At 42.3% G+C, this 22,118-nt stretch overlaps 1 protein-coding gene across 1 annotated transcript in view; it reads left to right on the top strand.

Moving 5' to 3' along the window:
- The window catches only part of NUAK1 (NUAK family kinase 1), a 47,279-nt gene extending 27,005 nt beyond the window's left edge, over positions 1-20,274 (top strand). The window contains exons 3-7 of the mRNA XM_052668594.1: positions 7,499-7,650; positions 8,909-8,974; positions 14,712-14,831; positions 15,118-15,250; positions 16,293-20,274. Of these exons, the coding sequence (XP_052524554.1) occupies positions 7,499-7,650; positions 8,909-8,974; positions 14,712-14,831; positions 15,118-15,250; positions 16,293-17,446 (1,625 nt within the window). The 3' untranslated portion in view covers positions 17,447-20,274. The remainder of the gene's footprint in view (positions 1-7,498; positions 7,651-8,908; positions 8,975-14,711; positions 14,832-15,117; positions 15,251-16,292) is intronic.
- The last annotated feature ends 1,844 nt before the right edge of the window (positions 20,275-22,118 follow it).

Below are 22,118 nucleotides of genomic sequence, written 5' to 3'. Positions count from 1 at the left end.
CCTTGAAAACTCCAGGATTTGATAATAAAGCCTTTCAGAGCTAGCGTATTTTTTCAGGAGTAGTCTGAGTGCAAAATCGCTTCCATCTGGCAATGCTTTATAAAAGTTAAAGCTGGGGAAGAACACAGGGCCCGATTCTGTAAACATTTAAATATGTGTTAGACCAATCACAAGAATGAAGTTATGCTCGGGACAGTCAGAAGTGAGCTCTTGAGTGTCTGTAGTATGAAATACAGCACCTATGTATTTCTATGCTGGAAGAGTTGTCCTTGGTCGGCATAACCATGTAGAAATGTCTATCCATTTGCAAATGACACTTGAAAATAAATAGATTATTTGCAAACAGGTTCATAGAAATAATTTAACGAAGATTCTCCCTGAAGAATGAATAAATACTAGGATCGTAATTCAGTGCCAGTGGAACACGATGGCATTAACATGAACAAGTAGCCAAAGGAAAGCACGTGCTTAAGTGCTTTGCTGGATTGGGGCCAGGATGCTTAGAGGAGTGCTGGACCTTTTAAAGCAACAAGGCACAAAAAAAAAAAAAAAAAAAAAAAAAAAAGAATATTTCCCATGTAAGGCAGACTTCTTTCTTTGTTTTACATTGTATTTTTCATATTGGTAAGAAAAAAAATGCAAAAAAGCAGAAAGGTGTTCCAACTATAATGACTCGAGTGAGGTAGCATGCTTTGGTTCATCAGAAAATCAGTTCAGCTTTTCTGTACTCTCAAATACCATAGACAACGGAAGGAAATCTGATGGTGTGTACTGGTGGTGGCATAGCATTTCATGGGGCTAATTTTACTTGCCAAGTGCGTGTTCAACCTCACACTTGGTAACAGACTTCTGTACGAGAAAATGAAAACAAACATTAGGTGTTTCAGAAGCACAAAGGTCTCTCTTCTGTGCATGCTGCTTGAGTCGTGTCAGTCAAACCACATCAGCAAGATCAGCAGACATGTTGCAAAACAGCTGTCCAGTAGTAGCTGGAAAGACACAGAATCCCAGAATCATTACAATTGGAAAAGACCTCTAAGATCACTTCATCCAAACATCAGCCCCCACCATGCCTGCTAACTATGTCTCTCAGTGCCACATCTACGTGATTCTTCAACATCTCCAGGAAACTGGCACCTTTGGAGACAGGCTGCATCCCTGCAGCAGCACTGCTTCAGGCAGGTGCTTCCAAACTGTCAGTGTGTATCCCTGCAGGATGGAGGCCCTGCAGAACAGTGGTGGCACCCGTTGTCTGTAGATCTGTCTGTATGGAAAGCAGCCTGATGCTGTATCTCAGTTTGACAGTGCTGTGCAGGCCGTCCCAGTCTCTCATGTTTTTCAGACATAACCAAAACAAACCTCAGTGCCTAATTACTTGAACCCTTCTGTGTGCGAAACACCTAAAAATGTCAATACAAATCCCTTGAAACGTCATGGGGATGGCAGGGCTTTTAACAAGAATGATGAAAGCTGGAAAGCTGGAATGGCTTTTTTTTTAATTCTGCCAACAGAAAGTACTTCAGCTGTGACAGTATTTAAGCACATTTCTAATTGGTTTCCTCTAACTATGTAGGCTTTTGACCTTAGAGTGCTTTATTTCCATTGTTTTCAGTTGATAACATCCAAGAACACAAAGTAATATTTCTAAAGTCTGGCGATAGTAATGAAGCAAATATAAACAAACTTAACTCTTCGGTTTTCATACCCCACCTTTATGAATTTCCTCTCATTCAGGATGACCGCCCAAACACCACTTTGTTTGACTTGACATTGACCCAAACGCATGAGATCACTGGCAAGTTCAATTTGGACATTAAAGTGATGGCGAGCTGCACTGAAATTTATTTCTATCTTTCCACTTACACAGGCCTCCCACTGCAATGTAAATGTTTGCTTGTCTGAGGTTCCTCAGCAGTTTGTAATCATAATTAAGAAGAAAAGGGAAATTAACTCTTGTATTCTTTGCTGAAACAAAAGACAATTAGTGTAATATGTAGTATTGTGGCTGAATTAGCAACTCTCATTTTTCCTCCCCTTCCTTTTTTAAATAGTGTATAGTCAAAATCTGCATATCCTAAGTATCATGCTCTGAGAAACAACCTTGCCAAGGATAATGGTTCTCATTTTGATTTAATCCCCACTGGAAAGTAAACTGTAGTATGCTGTCTGATTTAAAATGATTATTGCAGGATCTTAACTACATTCCTTTAATTTAAGAAGAGATGCAATAAAGCCATAATTCAGAAAAGCAATTTAGCACATGCATATCTTTAAAACGCATACTTCTGTATTGTTATCTTCCATCATAATGGAGCATATGCATAAATTTAAATATATATATATAGCGGTTTACTAAATTAAACCTTGGATTTTTTCATGGCTGCTATATGTGCTGTTCACAGCCAGCCATAAACTACTAAAATACTAAAATAAAGAATATTGTTTTCACCTATCTTTACATCAAGCGGCTGTAAACCTTTCTGAGCAGTCAAGAGCACAAAAGACACAGGGCAGAATTTCTAAGGTAAAAAATGCTTCAGTATTCGCTTATCTTTTGAAGAAAAGTTCGTGCCTTATTACACGAGTGAGGTAATTGGGTCATACATGACTTTTCTCAATGAAAAGGTTATTCTCGTCTGCATCTCTAAAATTAAAAACAAACTCGCTTGTTCTTTTGATTTGGCTGACCTTTAATAAAAGAGCATTTTGTAGCAGTGGAAAGGTACTTCTGTCTGCGGCTGTTAGGAGAGTAATAAAAATACCGCTGAATGGAAAGACACCAGATGGAAGGAATGTCAACATACTGGAACTAATTTAGGAGATTGCTCTGATAGAGAGCAAAGGCATGAGGAGAATTCAAATGGTTCCAGTGCAAAGAGATTGGCTGCCCCTCTTAAACTAACAAACTGAAATCCTTACCCCAGGGTTACATGTAAACCAAATGGAATCAGCCCACAAGGAGGTAGTCCATTAAGGGGGAAGAAATCCTCCCCCCTCAGCACTCAAACAGCCTTCAGCATCCTGGAAGCTTAAGAAAGGGCAAAAGCATTCTGCTTCGTTTTGCTTTTTATATTTAGTTTCAAATAAGTCTGAAGCAGAGAGATGTCCGGTGTACTTGTACTCTGAAATCTTTCTGACTGACATTTGCAAAACTGGGTCTGTGTGGACTTTCAGCACCTTTGGGGCAAAGTCCGTCTTTGGCGACACCTAAGTTGGACAGTATGTTCATCCAATGACAGACTTGTCCCAAGCAGTTTCAGCAGAGTTGATGGCTGTGGAGCTAAAGGCAGAACTTAGCAGTAGATTGAAAATAAAAGAAGAGTGCTTATCAGGAAGAGGTCCCTACCCTACCAGTGCTATTTAGAAGATAGAAAGCTGTAGATAGAAGCTGAGTTCATCATTTCATGGCCTCTAAATATAAATATGCAGAAAGACTATATCCAAGAATTACTGCTGTAGTAGAACAGCCTGTGAAAGAGACAGATTGTTGACGTTACAAAATGTACTTTGTTTCAGATATGTCTTTGGTAGTGAGAAGTGAAATTCTTTCCCAGTTTCACATTTTTATTCTTCAATGAGTTTTGAAGCCAACAGATTTGGTTTCAATTATCAGCTGAGAAGTATAGCATTTTCTTCTTTTTTTCTTCTTCTTTTTTTCTTCTCATTAAAAAAAAATAAATAAACAAATAAACATATTAGAGTTAAGAGTTTAGAGAAAAGCTATAAGAAATCTATCCTTGACCACTGGAACTTAAGCACTCTTCGCTGCTTGTGCAGAGCACTCCTCTTAGCCTCCACTAAGGCTCTCAGTGATGTGCAGAGCAAGCATCTTGTAGCTCACTGGAAGATGCTATTTCTCCATGTTGCCATACGCCATGCCTTCATACATTAACACAGCTGTCTTGCTCGTCTCCTAGGGGTGCAGTCATGCTGTTCCATGTACCGTGTGGCACATCTCATTACCACTCCCTGATCCCGATTCCTGCTGTGCTCTCATGGTACTGTTCTCCCTTCTACCCCACTGCGAGATGGAAGTGCAGGAGTCTCAGAAGTCAACCTTTAGTCCTTTAGGCTCTATCTACAAAGATATTGCAACCACTGCCCTGCACTGCCTGACCGCAATGGCTGAGGTGATGCAGCAGGCCTCCCACAGCACTGAGGCCTTGCTGCAGCTCTCTTGGCATCGTTCAGCTTGCAGAGCAGTAGAAATAAACATAGCTGCTCAAAAATATCTGACATACAGATTGTAGCAAGCGTTCCTCCTGCTGCTTTCTCCTTAAATCTGTGGAGCTCATGTCTTGTATCTGAGAAATGGTTTCTTGATATGTGATTGACAGGCCATCCCTCCTGCTACCACCTGTCTGAGTGCTGATACCATTGACTTTCCACTTATCTTATTTGTGCAGCTCTGTTTGTATAGTACCAGTGCTTTGAAAGAAGAAGGAGCAGCCCCACCTCGCCCATACACAACCTCTCTCCCTCCCTTGACCTTGGTTAGGGTTGAGGGGTATTGGCTGAATGTGACATGGCTATGCCTCAGTGGGAGCAATGGGATGCTCATAGAGTGTGGGATCCCACCAGAGCCCTGCTTCTACGTTGGCAGGAGCTGCAGCCAGACTGCAGGCACACTGAGAAGAGGGGGTGAGTTTTGGAATGAATATGCAATAGGATGGCAGATAATAAATCATACTGAGCAAAAACAAAGAGTGAACCGAGCCGTCCCAGAAGCTATATGGAGGCAATCCGTCCGTCATCAGCCTGCAGGTTACAACCCAGGTGTTAACAGGGCAGTATATTTATTACCTCATTATTATTTGCAGTAAGTCAATCCAGCCTTTAATTAATGCCCTCCTCTTTCCCCCCAGCCGTTGGCCACAATGCTTTCTTGGAGCATATGTTTATAGAACTGCAGACTATGCTCAGAAGGGAAATTTAGAAGTGTCTGTATGAAGTCTGCCTGGCATCCTAACTGCTGCTGTGAAAATTCGTGGTGTGCATGGCTGATGGGCTGAGAACTGTAAAAAAAATTCCTCCCACCTCCCTGAAACAAAAGATTCTCCATTTGCCTCTACTGCATGGTGAAGAAATAAATTGCTGCGCAATTCTGTAGTCGCTCAGCTACAATCATACTGAACAAGCCTCTGCAAACTTAGGGTGGTGAGAAGTGGAACAGGTTGCCCAGTGAGGTTGCGAATGCCCTCTTGCTGGAAGCATTCAAGGCCAGGCTGGATGGGGCTCTGAGCAACCTGGTCTAGAGGGAGGTGTCCCTGCCTATAGCAGGGGAGTTGGAGCTACATGATCTTAAAGGCCCCTTCCAACGCAAACCAGTCTGTGATTCTAAGTCCAACGGTAGTGGAAAGTATCTTTGAATGCACTCCTGACTCAGCGCTCTCTGCATCATTTCTGTATAAATGTAAGAAAATATGCCTGGATAAGGGCTTTTATTAATATCGCAAATTTTGGTTCAGAAGAATTAGATTTTAGAATTTCATACTTTGGACAAGCAAGGAGGGTTCAGCCCTTAGAGCTGAGTGATGAAGGCAAAATTTTAAGCAAAACTTAAGTTGATAGAGTGTCACTTCGTAGTAGGACTGTCATTGCTGTTATGCTGATGAGAGTCACTGAGTGAGATTCATGGTGCCCTGTGGCAGCTTCACCTGTGTGTGCATCGTATAATCCCGAGCACAATGAATCTGCTATTTGATTGTTATTTTTTAAAAAGCAAACTGCTTGAATAAAAGCATTTTTATTGGTTTGTCTTGACTTATCAAAACTACATTTCACCTTCCTGCGTAACTCTGTATAGCAACCCTTTCCAAGCTTAGAGAGGCAAGTTTGCGCATTAATGGTAACACACCACAGCACTTCCATATATGACACGGCATTTGTTCAGTTTTTCCCAAACATATCAGTCTGTCATTCTTGGAGAGGATGCCATAAACACAATCCATCTAGAGACGGCTCTTCCAGTTTCCGAAGTTTATTGTTAATGAGGATGCACATAGGATGTAATCACTGGCAGGAACCTCTGCTTCGGGGTGCAGTGAGGCCAGCAGACAAGTCAGCGGCCAATTTTATCTGGCTGCTCCCTCTGCCTTTTATCAGAGCTGTTTGGCTGGGGTTCAGGGGTGTTAGAGGGAGCTGCAGAGGTTTTGGCTTGTGCAGTTGAGTGACAAGGTGTGAGAGGACATGAGGCAAAGCCTAAGAGCAGCAAATACACATGCATTGAGAGAGGCAGCTTTGCATTTTGCTGTAAAAGCTGAAGTTTCTGTGTGTGTTTTTTCTTCTTTTAAACACTAAAGATTACTGGCAGGGCTTTGCTCTGATAGAAGAAGGCGTCGTTCCAGCAGGGCTGGTCAAAACTAGCATCCGCTTGCAATGACCCCTATAACCTCTTTCATCTGAAGATGTTTTGCTGCTAGTGTGACAGCAGGCTGCCACGAGAGGATAAAACAGAAAGTCACTATGTTCTAATGTGAGGCAGGTGCAGGATGTTTCCATTGGGTTGTGGAAGATTTTTGGTGTCAGAGGGGAAAAACTTGTTGGCAGCCAGGACACTATGGCAATTCGAGACTTCTCATTGCCTGCTTTACTAGATTAAGTGTTTAGTTATCTGCAGTTCCCAATGAAGTCCTTGACAGCACGTGGCACAAAGTATCCTGAGCTCTGAAGGAACAGCATCAGTGTGACATAGGTCAGATGAATGTTCCTCTTCCTACTTACGTGGGACTTGCGTGTCCCTGCTAGCTCTGCAGAAGTGACAAAGGGCATATCTCCAGCAGGCTAGGGGTCGTGCGGCAGAGGCTGGAGATAACTGAGCTCAGCGATGGGCTGGGTGCATGAGATAGGCTGCAGAGGGACTGTGACAGGAGTGGTAGAGCTCTGGAGACACTGCAGCCACTGCTCGCTCAGGTGTTTGTGCCCACCATGTTGCTGCAGAGTTGGGCTGGAAGAGGATGCATGCATCAGTTTATTTGTTGGATTTTGATGGTAGGTAAAAGCCAACAGTCATTATAAGCCAGGCTGCTATTCTGTATCAAGCATTAATTGAAGGCACAGTCAATTGTCCATTTTTTAACCTTTCTGGATGATGATAGCTCCTGATTCCTTCTGTCATCTGGCCCCATGAGGACTGCTGGTAAGAGGAGCCAGGATTAGAATTCAGATGGCACAGGCGCAAGTTCCTACCTCACCTCATGAGGATCAAGTTGACACTGTTACCCTGTGACCCCATGTTACAGAGACAAAGGCCTTCTTTCATTAAGCCGTGTGAAAGTCAGCAGCTCCTCAAAGCCTTCCTTCTCTTGGTCTGAAATGTTGTTGCCTTTCTCTGGAAAATGTAGCTTTGGAACTTGCTTTTGGAAGTGTCACTTTCCAGGCTATAGTGATGATACCAGGTTGTGTTCAGTCATCCTAAGCCTTCTTCTCCCTTTAAAGTGTCATTTTAAAAATGTTTTCGGTAAGCGGTGGGTTTCTTTTTTTCTTTTGTCTTGTGCAGTGTTTGAAAATAAAGATAAGATTGTGATCATCATGGAGTACGCAAGTAAGGGAGAGTTGTATGATTATATCAGTGAGAGGCGACGACTGAGCGAAAGAGAAACAAGACACTTCTTCCGACAAATAGTCTCTGCTGTACATTACTGCCACAAGGTAAGCAAGGAATTTGATATTAATAAATGCTATTTGAAGGCATAGTGATTGTATTTCAAAGCACATCTGAGGCAACAGCATTCATTATTAAGTGTGACAGCATGTGATTATATCAGTACACCGGGAGATCTTGTGTGAAAGTTCTACAGTAGTTCACTGCCTGTTTTTATAGTCTGAGGATGTTTTCCTGTGCTGCAGCATACTACTTGTCACTCCCTTACTGTTAGCCATACCTCCCGTTTTCCCCTTGGAAATAATTCTTCTGACATAAAGAAAGTAATTAACAACATTAACTGGAAATTTTAGATTGTTTGTATTAATATATTCAAACAAATGATAGCTTGCAAGTTCAACATGCAAGTGAACAACTTTGAAATAGAAGATAGAAAATATAAAACCAAAAAAAGAGCTGGAGAAAAGTATGAATGTTCAGCCTTAGCATGTACTTACTCTGGATAGTCAAAAATAACTTCTCCAGATGTTGTATGAGCACTAGAAAGATACTCTTTGCTAATGACTTTATCCATCATGGTCCCCACTAGAATGACAATTCAAACAGTCAAACCCCGGTTGATGGACTGGCTGTCATCATAGATCTTTTATCTCTACTTGAACCAGCTGCACAGAGCCAAAACTTGCATCAAGCTAAAGGCAACAAGCACCAAACACAGTATTTTGTTTGAATTCTTGCACGTTTTGATCTCCATCTGAATTCTGATAAACAAGGCAAGTTTTCAAAGTCATCACTGCACAGTGCTGAAAAGCTGCAGCAGCCTTCCTGGCACTGTTAGTTTTCCCCAAATTTCTTTAAAGAAGGCTCTGACCCAAACCCAACTTTTTCATTTCCATCCTGAACATTTTAGGGTCTTTTAGGATTTTAGCTCCCTACATCCACACGGCTGCGTATTGGAGGAATGAGGGCTTTTGTAGGGACTAACGTCATTGACAGATATTTTCTGGTGCCTGGGAAGAATATATTGCTTTCACGCAGTGGGGGCAGGATCTGGACTGGAATTAAGTTCTGAAAAGACCCCCCTTGCCCCCTCCGCTGTTTTACAGGCTTTGTGGGAGGACAGATTCCAGTCATTCTTCCCTTAACCACACACCAAGTGACTAATACATCGCCTGTCACTAGTCACTGGGCCGTGAGTGTTATGACAGTGAAATCAGCCCTGAAATGCAGATGCAAAGACCACCCTGCCAGTTCACCTTTCATTTGCACGTTTTCTTATATTCTCTTTTTCCTTCTTTATTTCAGAATGGCGTGGTCCACAGGGACCTAAAATTGGAAAACATCCTTCTTGATGACAATTTTAATATTAAGGTAAGTTTCTTTCTCTCAGTTTCTCTGAATGGATTTGCATGTTTTGTAACATTTTTATCCAAGGTATTAGAAGAGCCAGTGTTATGGCAACAGCTACTAAGCAACAGCATCTGGCAAGAGGCTCCAGGGTTTGGAGGCTGGGGAGGGAGCACCACTGGTGACGAGTCATACAAGCTGAATGAAGCTGTGCATGATACAAGGGAGAAGGCCGCGTCCTTCTGCCCCAAGACCACAATTCCCAAAGCAGTATCTATTTACTGGTAGGAAACAGCAGAGCATTTTGTGCAAATGAGTTTATTTTATGAACAATATTATTGCTGGCTGCTGCTGGGGCTAGGAGAAAACCTCGCCTGGTCTGCAGGGTTCAAGTGCCTCAAACAGAACACTCTGAATGTCCTTTTGATCATGGCTGGAAAATAAGCAAATAGAGTTTCAAAATAAACCGAGTAAAGCACATGTGCTTCATTAGGAAATGGCCTTGGAACTCCAGACACAAACATATACTTTGGATAGTGATGTCATTTCCATGTCATTTCTCCCCAGTGGAAGCATGGGAATGACCTTTTTTTTCCCTTCTTTCTTTCCCGAGAAGCTGCAACACAAAGGTAGATAATGCAGGGACTAATGAAGATTGTAGGTGGCTGAATCTGTTTCACTTTCAGCTTTGTTGCTGCCTGGCGAGCTGGGTGTGAGAGCGGCTGGGTGTGCCGATCTGCAAACAGACAGTGGCAGAGATGCCAAAGAGGTTCTGCTGACTCTTGGGCATCCTTCCTTAATTAGCAAGACAAGGCAATCAAGTTGCTTTCTGTGTAGCCAGCTATCCGAGTTGCTTGGGTTTTCATTTTATTTCTGCTGAACATCACAAGGCTGCACGCACTGTGTTGCACTAGAGAGATTGTCTTTACTGTAAGCTGATGTGCAATGGAAATGGAAAGTAGCATATGGTAGCTGCCATCTGTGTAGCACTGATGACAGAAACTAACTTGAATCAACCAGTGGATTAAAGACATGTCAATATGCAGCTCCTAAAAGTAGGCTTTTCAGAGGGTCCAGAGGCAGCGCTTGGGCAGTGTGCTGTTAACATCCTGTGGCAGAGCAAACTTCTCATGCAGCATTACTCCTTGCTGTAGACCTGGCTTTTTTGAAACCAAAAAGTTGCCTTTCTAGGACATTGTATACGAAACAGGCTTCCGCAGGCAGGATGACCTTTCTTTCCACAATACACGCCAAGCTATCTTCCCAGCTAATCAGGGAATTCTTGAGAGAAAAGAGGAATTTGTGGAATTTGCTAGCTGCTGTGGCCTGGATCCTGGAGCTGTAGTCCTCATATGCAAAACCAATCACTTTCCCAAGTCTCCGGGGAGCTGCACTTTGTCCAAAGGCTCAGCAGCCGCCCCGGCCTTCCTGCTGGGAGGATGGGGCTCAGGATTGCTCTCCAGACCTTGTAGGACTGCAGAACCACAGATGTATTTCAGCTGCTGTAGAGTTGGGCACTGCATGGGGAGCTGCATCTCCAAAAATTTGGCCTCATCTTTTTCAGGAAGGCTTCTCTTTCCTGAACTAAGCTGTGTTTAGGCTGCCTCGTGGGTGTTTTGTGTCCAGCCCTTCCTCAGTTCCTTCCTTTCTCTCTCTTCTGGCTCATTTTTGACACCTTTCCTACTTTGAGACCAAGATCAGCCTTGAATACGCAGTGTTAAACATATTGCTGCTATTTCCCTGATGCTGAAGCCTTGAATACATTAACTGTGGTTTCTGGGTTACTTGTGCAAAATTTAACTTCCCACTTTTTCTTTGTTTTACTAAACAGTAACCGTTGGCAAGGAAACACATATGGAGCTGTAAATTATTTATTAGGAGCAAATCTATCAGGTCCTAATTCTGAGATTATTTCTGTATGGTTTATTCAGGCAGGAAAAGAAAAATATGCAGCATTGTCTGATGGCCTCAAATGCTCAGTGGAAGGCATTTTTTAGAAGAGGGAGAGATAATCGTGTCTGTACTTCCCCAGTATTTACATTTCATTCAGTGGATTACAAGGCGCTTACAAAGTTGGCAGTTTGGTTTTAAGAATGGCAAAATGAGAGGAATCCCTTTGTTCCTGGGCGCTGTGTGCCATAGGAAACACGCCTCTGAAGAAGCCAGTGATCTATACGCTGTGGTGTATACAAATGTGTCACAGTGACAAGAGGATAAAATTAGCAAGATACTGCAAAAATAGATCCATGCATCACAACTCAAGCAGTTCTTGCAGAACAGGAAATAAAGAGAACAATTAATCCACTAGAAAATATTATCCGGGCTGAAAGGGCCCAGAGCTGTTTTACATGATACCGCGCTAACTTGGACTCCATTTGTAAATTTTAGTGGTACAAATGAAGGTCATGAAGTGGTGCTGTTAGGAGACATAATGAGGTTTTTTTTTTATTATTATTATTATTTTTTTTATAGTGAATGAACGTCTCTGGAAGCAATCACTTGGAAGTATAGCAACTAAGAAAGGCCAGTTTCTGAAGGCTGATAAATCTTGGTCCACAAGCCAAAGCTGGAGGGTGATTTTCTCAATTCATCCTGAAGGGACTCAGATGCTAGTTTTTGAGTCACCCTGGGGGTGACTTTTACTGGAAGAATTAGCAATGGGGAGAAGGTGTAGCTGCCTCCATTAGCCCATTACTCCTGCACTTCAATGTGATGAGGACCACATGTCCATGTGTAGCATTGCAGCTCCTCCCCAGCGCCTAAAACCCCCAAATTGCATGCAGTGAGCTGGAGAGACACTGTTTCACAATGCAGCAGCCAGGGAATCAGTGCCACTTGCTATCCAAATGCTGTGCCAATGCCCTATGCCACGAGTTACCCCCAGTGTGCCTCTGTCATGCAGCCTGGCGCGATGGAGAGAGGGCTGTGATAGCTCCTGGACTGGGAATTGCACCTAAAATAGATGTCTGGTGGGCCTTGACGCAAACTGAATGATCAGCCCCAAAGTGATAGGAGAGAAAAATGCAAGTCTAATAGCTACACAATTCTACTTACTACACTTTCTCTTTTGCTGGTAAGGGAACACCAATCTGACTAACCACTGAGAGCCCATGGGGGTTTCATATATACAGAGTAAGTGTATGTAATTGGGATTTACCTTGCTGGGAGTCTCACCCACTGCACATATGTTTCATTTGCTTTAAGAGACGTAATTATTTCTATGTCTGCAGTACAAAGACAAGGATTCTGAAGTGGGGAGAACCTGATGATTTCCATGAGTGCAAACTTTGGGGAATTTATAGTCCACGCTTAAACAATAAATTGCATCTGGTTGGTCATAGTAACGGTAAATATGAAACATCCACCTCCTGAAGTGAAGGGAATAAAGCCCACTTCCCAGCTTCTCCCAATTTAGGAAGTTTTTTGACTTCCATTCAAGTGCCATGAACATGAAGTAACGTTGGGCTTCTATTAATCTTGTTCTGAGGGGAAGGCATGACAGTTTTAATGGGAAAAGCTGGTAAACATCAGTTGGTAAGTATGGGAGTGGACTGCAGCATAAATACTCTTTTCCTGAATGATCAAAATGGAAACATAAATGCCCAAGTTTGAGATTTTGTTAGTGTGAGCAATGGTATGTCTATCCCTCTATGTATGTTCATGCACATTTACATGCATTTTATACATTCCATGGTGTTAAGGGAATGTATTTTCTTAAGGAATCACACTGTGCAGTGTCTGTCCTTGTCTTAGCTGCATCCTGAGCTAAAATAAAACTCAGTGGCCAGCACGAAGCTGTAATGCTGAAATGATCCTATTCTTCCCCTGATTGACAGGGCACACTTCATAGGGCTTAAAACCAACTTCCTGCCAGTCAGGGTGACTTGATAAGAAAGTGGAATTTAGGGCAATTAAGTGCAATCTGAGCCATGAGAATATGTTTGCAGACTGCAATTGTACACCAGATGTTTTCAATGACATTCCAGCCATACAATGAAGATTTTACAAACCGCATTTATTTAGGGGTTGCATTTTCTGCTATGGGTTGATGATATGCTGTTTGGGGGACTGAGCAAATTCAAGCAATGAATGGACTTGGTGCAATGAATTAACATTAGTGAATGGGAATCAGCTGCTCTTTGAACAAGATACTCTGAGTCCAAATTGTTAGCGGAACACCTGCACAAGCAGAGCATCAAAACAGGAGAGGATGAAGTGTGAAACCTCATATTTGTTCCTTGACGTAAAACATGTTGTAAAAATGATACTTCATAAAATAAGTTTATATTTTTGTTATAAAAGTATATATCTGTCATATATAGATAGATAGGTATTTATGGATAAAGAGAATATATATCTGTGTTTGTATATTTGGGGGTAAAGAGTGAAAATTGGGAACTTCTGTCCACGCTTCACCAGCTTTGTTACTTTGGTCTCAACTGAGACATGGTAGTTAATAGGGACAAAGCCTTTATGTCTCCCAAGAGTTCACTAGACATTGCAGTTGAAACAGATATTAGCAGCAATGGTTATACATGTTTTAGAAAGCCAGGGGTGAATGATGCTGCTGGTAAATCCCTTTCTTTTCTGGTCACTTTGCGTTTTCTCAAATTTTCTCCTGTAATATCAGATAATCACTGCTTCTTTCTGGGGTTTAATTCCTTTCTGGTAGAAAGGATCTGAATGAGGTAAAGAAAGCCCAAAGAAAGCTTATATCTCTTAAAGCTATAAACTGATAATACCTTTTTTATGCCTGTGCTTTGTCTTTTATATATGTCCTATGTCAATCGTGGGCAGTCATAAAAATATCTCTGGGAAACGGAAACATTTAGGTTTTAAATAAGATAAAAAAAATGAGATGTGTTGCTTTCTGCTACAGAAACAAAGGAAATGCAAAGGTTGTGGGAGTATTTAGTGTTGCTGTCCTCAGCCTTTGTTTTGTAAGAACAAGAACAGAGAATTGAAGTAAACAAATTATTTGGACCTGATCCTACAATTTCTACATGGGCAAAATTCCCAATAGTCCCCAGGGGTGTTTTGTTTGTGTTGAGAAAGCCGGATTTGGGCCCATTGTTTCCACTTAGGAACCAGACTTGTGTTTATTATCTCGTGATAGACATCTCGTTTACTTAATGGCTCAGATTCCTCATCTTGAAGTCCCTGAATCTGGAGCAGTTAGTGGGTGCCTCACTTTCCCCTGTTTTCAACAAGAGACATTCCAGATGATTTCAAAAATCACTTGTATCCGACAGCTAACACTTGGTTTCTCATGATATGCCGACATCATTCCTCCTGTTGGATTAAAGGTCCTGACTTTGGGCTTGCATCTGCAAGATAAGAACAGGAGTACTTTCAGTGTGCTTTTGGTGTTAATGATTATACAAGATGAAGAGCAATCAGTGGACAATAGCCCAGTGCCTTCCAGTATGAAATTGTCTTTGCAATCATATGCAATTAATCTAGGATAGAATTACTGACTGATGGTTGTGGAGCCATGACATGTCTATAAGTGGAACCAAAGCATCTTTGTTCCTCATCCAGAGGATTTATCTTGGAGTCTTATCTGCTTCTCTAGAAGGCCTTTAAAGAAATAATGAAATCACAAAATAATTGGTTGGCAGGTGAACTTGAGAAGTTATCCATGTCAAGATCTCTGCCCTATAGCAGGGTCAAGTATAGTTAAGTCCCTCCTGATAAAGAATTTTCTGGTATGTTAAGATATTGTTAATGCTACAGAAGCCTTGTACAACTGTCTTTGCAGATTGCTGATTTTGGACTCTCCAACCTTTATCACAAAGACAAATTTTTGCAGACCTTTTGTGGAAGCCCACTGTATGCTTCCCCTGAAATTGTTAATGGACGACCTTACAGAGGCCCAGAGGTAAGAAGGGTCAGTTTTTCAGTGGTGATATGGGGATGTCTTTTATGATAATAGTCTTAAGAGTTAGTCTTAATGCCAATGCTATTGCATGTGTGGGTGTGAGTGAGTGTCTCCCATCTTGAAAGTTTGCTTCCATTTGCTTTGTTTGTGTTTGTCAAATGTTAGATACCAGTTTGTCCATCAGTAGGCATAGCTGGACACGATGCCACTCTTGTGGTGGTAATGGCAGGGAGAATTATGGGAGTCAGCTTTCCAGACCTTCATGCACATTGTCTCTGTATTTCAGGTTGACAGCTGGGCCCTTGGTGTATTGCTTTACACTCTGGTTTATGGAACCATGCCCTTTGATGGCTTTGATCACAAAAATCTCATCAGGCAGATCAGCAGTGGAGAATATCGTGAACCAACGCAGACCTCAGGTATAAAAAAGGTGCAAGGGCAATGTATTGAGCTGACAGGAGTTCAGAATGGAGGATTTGCCCTTCCAGCCTGTTTTTGTGTTATATTAGAATGACAAAGAAAAAAATCTCTCATTCCTCTACTAACTTCATCTGCAGTCCATTCCTATTTGGGTACAGCATTTACCAAAAGTCCTTTTGAAATGAAAATTTTATAGCATATAGATTTTATTGCCTTGGGGAAGCTTCAGCAAGCTCTTTTAACTAAATCTGTGACAGTGGAAGGTCTGTTAGCTATTGCGAGTGGAATTGTTCAGACAAGCTGTAAACCAATACAACATACTGGTAAAGATCAGTCCTCTGACTATACTGAGAGAAGATGAATGGTCCGAGTGAAGAGGTCTCTTATCTGAGAAGCAAGGCCAAAATTTGAATTAAATGTGTTTATTCCAAGGGTAACAGATTAAGCTGTCACCAGGCAAAAAAGCATCAGCTAAGTCTAGGGCTCTTTCCAGACATAAAAAATATGTGTATATATTGTTATATTTAACTAAATATTTTTCTTTCATCATTTGTTTGCCATTCTTTCAATTTCCTGCTGCCACAATCCTCTCTTTATAAAAATACTCCTTTAAGGTACACAGAAGAATACACTTTTGTGGAAAAAGTAAATACAGGATCAGTAATAATTGTTTAAAATATCCCAATGCCCCTTTGTTTTCCTCTTAATTTTTGTAGTCATTAGAATTGACAGGTCGCTGACTTCTTTAGTAGTGTGCGACATTCAGTGATATGGGACACTGACATTCATACAATACAAATATTAATTTCTTTTATAACCCAGTGTACAATTGCCAGGGTAAATCATTTTCTGCTGATCGGAAGTAATCCTCAAATTCAATTTCTAACATTGACTGATGCACTAAGCCTTGCCCCCTTTCGCTTCTGTTGTAAGAACCATTATTTTTGCTTATTTGATTAGCTGCACATTTCACTTTGAAACTGAAAAAGGAAATTAGAAATGCCAGTATTTTAAACTTTATGTTCTATTCTTTGTCTGTAGATGCTCGTGGTCTCATCAGATGGATGTTGATGGTGAATCCTGAACGCCGAGCAACCATTGAAGACATTGCCAACCACTGGTGGGTTAACTGGGGCTACAAGAGTAGTGTTTGTGACTGTGATGCCATGAGGGACTCTGAGTCCCCATTGCTAGCAAGGTTCATTGATTGGCATCACCGCTCTACTGGCCTCCAACCAGAGACTGATACAAAAATGAAGTGCCTTTCTAAGCCCAAAGGTCCCGAAGTCACACTAGAAAGACAGAGGTCTCTGAAAAAATCAAAAAAGGAAAATGACATTGCACAGTCCATCCAGGAAGGAGGAGCTGAAAATGCATCCAAACCCACTTCCAAAAGACCCAAAGGCATCCTGAAGAAAAGGAGCAACAGTGAACATCGATCTCACAGTGCAGGGTTCATTGAAGGCGTGGTCAGCCCAGTGTTACCTTCTGCTTTTAAGTTGGAGCAGGAGTTGTGTAGGACTGGTGTAGCCATTAAAACTGTTGTGGAGGGAGAGGTAGCTGGCAAATACGGCACTAAGCAGTCTTCACTAATGCCAAAAAAAGGAATCTTAAAGAAGACTCAGCAGAGGGAGTCCGGCTATTACTCCTCTCCAGAACGAAGTGAATCTTCGGAGCTCTTGGACAATAATGATGAAACAGTAAACAGTGACACCTCTCCAGGGGTCACAGAACCATCCAGAAATGGGTCTTACAGCCATTCCTGCAGGCGTAAGGGTATCTTGAAACATAATGGCAAGTATTCTACCAGCAGCACTGAATCTGCTCTAATTAGCCCTGATACACCAACTCTGGAGGCCATGGAAGAAGTAGTCCTGCCTGGAGATGCATTACCTCGAAGTTACAGTCGCCCTTCCAGCGTGATTAGTGATGACAGTATTTTGTCCAGTGACTCCTTTGATTTTCTGGATTTGCAAGAGAACAGGCCAAACAGACAGAGGATACGGAGCTGTGTCTCTGCTGAAAATTTCCTACAGATCCAAGACTTCGAAGGACTTCAGAACCACCCACGGCCACAGTACCTAAAACGGTATCGCAACCGTCTGGGGGACAGCAGTTTTTCCCTTCTCACAGACATGGATGATGTGACTCAGGTCTACAAGAAAGCCCTAGAGATCTGCAACAAGCTCAACTAGCAGCAGGAGGATGGAAAGGGAGGGAAAGGAGTTGTTCTGGGTACCTTTATGGTGGAGTTAGCCAAGTTACTATTTGCTGAGAATGGTAGGTTTTCCTTCAAAGGATCTGACTGAACTCCTAGCAACGTCTTGAATAGCCCCAAAGTCACAAAGTCATCTCACGCTTCTCTAATTTTGTGTCTTCAGAATATTACCTATCTGACCAGAGCAAAACCTTTGGTCTTTATATACGTGATGAAAGTGTGTTAGGATCTAGCAGACAAAAGCATTGAGATTTAATGGCTTGGAGTGAAAGCTAGGCAGAATTAAAACTGGAAACAAGACACACACATTTTGAGAGGTTTCTGATTCATATTAGATTAGCTATATCAAGAGATAAGCTGAATTCTTCAAGTCAATTTTGGATGCCTTTCAGAAAGAGAACCTTTATTATCCCTTGAAGTTATTCATCAGGATACAGGCATCTAATGTTTTCATTCAAGAGTTTTCATCTTGCATTATGCAGGAGGCCAGGCTGGATGGTCACCCTGTTTCCTTCCATCAGGGTGAACTGAGAGATTCCTGAACCCTTTCTGTAACAGATAATTTGTGAGTGTATAACTTCACACAGCTGTATGTATACAGGGATTGGAGTAGGCATCCAGATCTGGCCCTTTCTACAGCTGTTGCTCTTCAGAGAGCAGGAGGCCCTAAAATTGTTTCCAATACCACTCCTACCAGCAAAAACAGAGTCAGAGAAATGAGAAAGGGAGCTGGAAGTAATTGGTGTTGTAAGCAGTGACTCTTCAAAGCGTTGTTCTACTTGTGACTTTTCGAAAGAGGTCAGCCAGATGGATGCCCAGAGATTGGTCCTAAGGGCTAACAGATCCTCTAGCCTTGAGTTCAGTCACTGTCAGCAAATGGTTCCACCTTGCTATTAGCTTGTAGTACCTGAGGGTGACAGGTAGTTTGAGACCAGAATGTTAGGGAAAAGGTTGTAGCATGTAGGAAACGGATAGAGGCCAGAAAGTTGGTGGGAATATGCCTTTCTCCAAGTGAAAATATTTCTAAGTAGGTAGGAATGGAGCAGAAAGAATTGAGCAATGAAGTGATAACTGTAGATTTGATAACAGAGTTAGCATAAAAATGCAGGCCTCTATATTGATAGCATAGCTGGTACTGCATATGCAGTGATGCCAGCTTGAATAAACGAAAAGAGTATGTGTGTGTATTCTCACATATACCTAAATATCCAGACTAAAGGCTTCAACTCCCATAAAGGTACCACATGGGTCTACTGGATTATCTGAATGTAAGCCTATGTCAGAAAGGCACTGTGTGTTTGACAGGCCTGGGCAAACTGGAATCATAAGGCCCATTTCACTCTCATTTACATGAGCACATAGCCCCTAGCTTTCTTGGAGGTGCACTGGTGTGAATACATGGCAGGTTTCAGCCTACGATATCAAAGAGCCACAGCTGTAAAATCCATGTATACAGGCATACTCGGAAGAGAGAAGCATGGGGCAAACTCTGTTCTCACTTCTCCCCTGGAACTGGAACTGAAAGCAGACTTCGGCCCACTGTGTTCAAAATCCTAGAGACTATGCAGAAATGGAATAGAGATCCTCTGATTAATCTTTGAGTATCAGGGATAACCCCACAAACATTGGCATCTGGGGCAGGGAGCAGTTTCACTTGCAAATTGTTTATTCGGTGTGTCACGGTACTTCAGTCTGCTGGTTCCTCCTAAAAACCAACCAGCATAAAGATGAACGAGCTCAAATTTCCTAAGTCAGTTAATCTGTTTCTGTGGAGAACCTTTTCTTTATTGTAAAACACTGGACCAAATTTGGCCCTGGAGTCAATGCCATCAACACCCACGAAGTCTAAGAGAGATGTGCTCTCAGGCGGTCAAGTGAAATGTGGCTCACTGCTCATTTGCTCAGGAACGGGAATTCCAGGGCATTTCTCTGTAGATGTAGGATGCTTTTGGTGTGATGCTTAGAGATACCGTCTTCTCACAGGCCCTGCATTTGCTCCTTATAGCCCACCCAAAGCCAACACCCTGTTTTGCAGTGTATTTGATTAACAGGCAGCACAGTGGCCCTGGAGCAGAAGAGTCGGCTCCTCAGCCGGCACACCTCAGCGCTGTCGTGTTGATGTGATGGAGCAGCACTCCGGTGGGGTTGTGCTGAGTGATGCCTTCCCTATGGGTTTCCTGCTGAATCCTGAGTGGATTTACAGGGGTTTTAGGATGAAGGGAAGGGCACTCGACCAGCTGCAGCAGGGAATGAGGAGTGCCCTGAAGGCTCAAATCTACCTAGGCTTTTGCCCAGGCCTGCTTCCTTGTGTACAAATGTGAATGAGTGAGTGACTGCTTGCTGCCAAACTGGAAATGTTACATAGGGATTTACTGGCATGTTACTGGCATGTTACATGTTTACTGGCATGTTATCATTCCTAGAGAAGAAAAAAAAACCAAAACACTTGACTGCACATTGTTATTATTAGTGTTGTGATTTTTATTTAATTTTTTTGTAATACAAAGTTGACTTTTTTTATTTGAATTTGTCTCTCTTTTTTTTTTTTTTATTTATTGGTCTGAAAGCCATTTCAAAGGTATAATAATATATTTGGTGTAATTTAATTGGTGCAACATTATTTTACAGCTCCGGCCAAAATCGTTTGGTGTTTTTTGTTTTGTTTTATTGTTTTTTTCTCCCTATCCTCAGTTGGTTTGAGCTCTAGGAGACACACAGGGGAAAACGCTGGATAATCACCCAAAGTGTATTTTTAATCTGATACTGTTTTTTTATTAAATAAAATGGAATTAATGTAACTGTGAAGAGTTTCCCTCTCTTTTCTTTTTCACTGAACATCAGCACAAGCCAAGACCTTGATGAACTTATCCCAGGAGTTGGACTTGGTGATCCTTATGGGTCCCTTCCAGTTTGGGTTATTCTATGATTCTTTGATTACCATGCAGAAATACAGCAGCATCACAGCACATTGTACCAAGTTGTTTATGTAGAGTTTCTTGACTCATTTGCACATTTGAGTGCAATGTGGGTGGCCACAGAGGCTCCTGCTGTGAACGTTTTTGCACCACAAAACACCCAGAGCTTTTGGCTAGAGAAGTGTAAGGTAGAGAAGGGCAGATGAGTGGGCTTTCTCTGCTGGAGGCAAGAAGGTCTGTGGGCCAGGTGTGATGCAGGTAAGGCAGAGCAGGTTGGCTCTTGAGTCACAGCATGGCTCATTTATAGCCTAAAGACACCTAGTCACAGTCCCTTCCCCTCTCTGGTGGAGAGGATGGTTTGTTAGCATTTCTAGTCATTGTTGGTGTAATTTAATAGTTGTTCTGGCTGAAGACTTGTGGGCAGCTGCTGCTGATGAGTGTAAGATGGCTTTGAACAGGAAGAGCAGTCAGCTGGTGAGAAGCAGAAACTGAATCTGCTTTCAGTTTTTGGAGACTCCTCGATAACAAAAAGGCTTCAGATTGTTTTTCTTGGAAAGCAGGTGGTTGTCATAAGGGAAACTGGGTGTTAGGTATGCTATGTGTGTGCTGGTGACTTACTAAAATAAAGGAAATGGTTGGCACTGTCTTGAAGCTGGCTCTGAGCAAGACATCATTAAACTGCACCGTGATGTAGCCAGCCAAGATACCTGTGGTGTGTGTTCTTCTGCTTTTCAAATTATGGGAAGTCCGGATTTGGAACCACGGTTTGGATCTCATGCAGAAGAGACTTGCATTTTTCTAATTCATTCTCTCTTGAGCTTTTTAAAGCAAAAAGTCATGACTGTAGGTGCAAGATTTATTTATCATCACCACTTAATAACCAGTGGGAATAAAGGGGAAAAACCCAACGATGCAGAAAAGCAAATAGCCCTTAATATATTGCAAAGGGAATGGTAAGCTGCCGTATGCTAATTAAATCAGAAAGTGAGAGGTGCATATTCAAGTCAGCACATGTTCTTGTACCTGAGGTGAATAAGGTCTCGCTGTGTGGGTGCTGGATGGTGGAAAGTGTAATGCAAGTCTCTTCTGCAATAGCAATTATGAAACTTCTTTTTTTTTTTTTTTTTTTAAACATGGTAGGGGAAAAAAAAAAAGAAATTGAAGACAAGCCATTTGTTTTCTTTTAAAAATAATGACATTCGGAAAGAAAGTTCGGAACGGCTGGGCATGGTGCGCCTCTGTGGCGAGCACTGAGGAGTAATTACACACATGCTTGTGCAGCTCTGCGAGCTAACCGTGCTGGGGTGTGGTGGGGAGGTCTCATTTTCCCATTTATTAAAGGAAATAAGTGCAGAGTGATATGCCTTTGCTGAAGTTATACGGTGAGTCTGTAGCCAAACTTGGTCTTCTTTATAGCCTACTCACTTCATGGGGATTCGGGGCTTCTCAGGAATTGCTGAAGTTTTCTGGGTTGAGCAAGGAAGCGATGCAGGAGCCTTGGGAGCGAGGCTCTCAACACTCGCAGGGCAGCGTGGCACTGCTCCTCAGAGCTCACCAGCCCCAACCCACTGCTGCAGTGGGAAGGATCGGTGCCAACACCCCAGGAGGGAGCTCTCCTCCAGCAGTGTCACAGCCTTTGATGCCGTGCCCACAACCACCCATAGCGCTGGCAGGATGAGCGATACTCAGAGTGGGGTGGTGGAGCACCTTTCCCAGCCAGAGAAGCCTCCGTGT

Source organism: Tympanuchus pallidicinctus, unplaced genomic scaffold (genome assembly GCF_026119805.1).
Source record: "Tympanuchus pallidicinctus isolate F22 unplaced genomic scaffold, pur_lepc_1.0 scaffold8, whole genome shotgun sequence".
NCBI lineage: Eukaryota > Metazoa > Chordata > Aves > Galliformes > Phasianidae > Tympanuchus > Tympanuchus pallidicinctus.
This window is presented reverse-complemented; position numbering and strand designations above follow the sequence as displayed.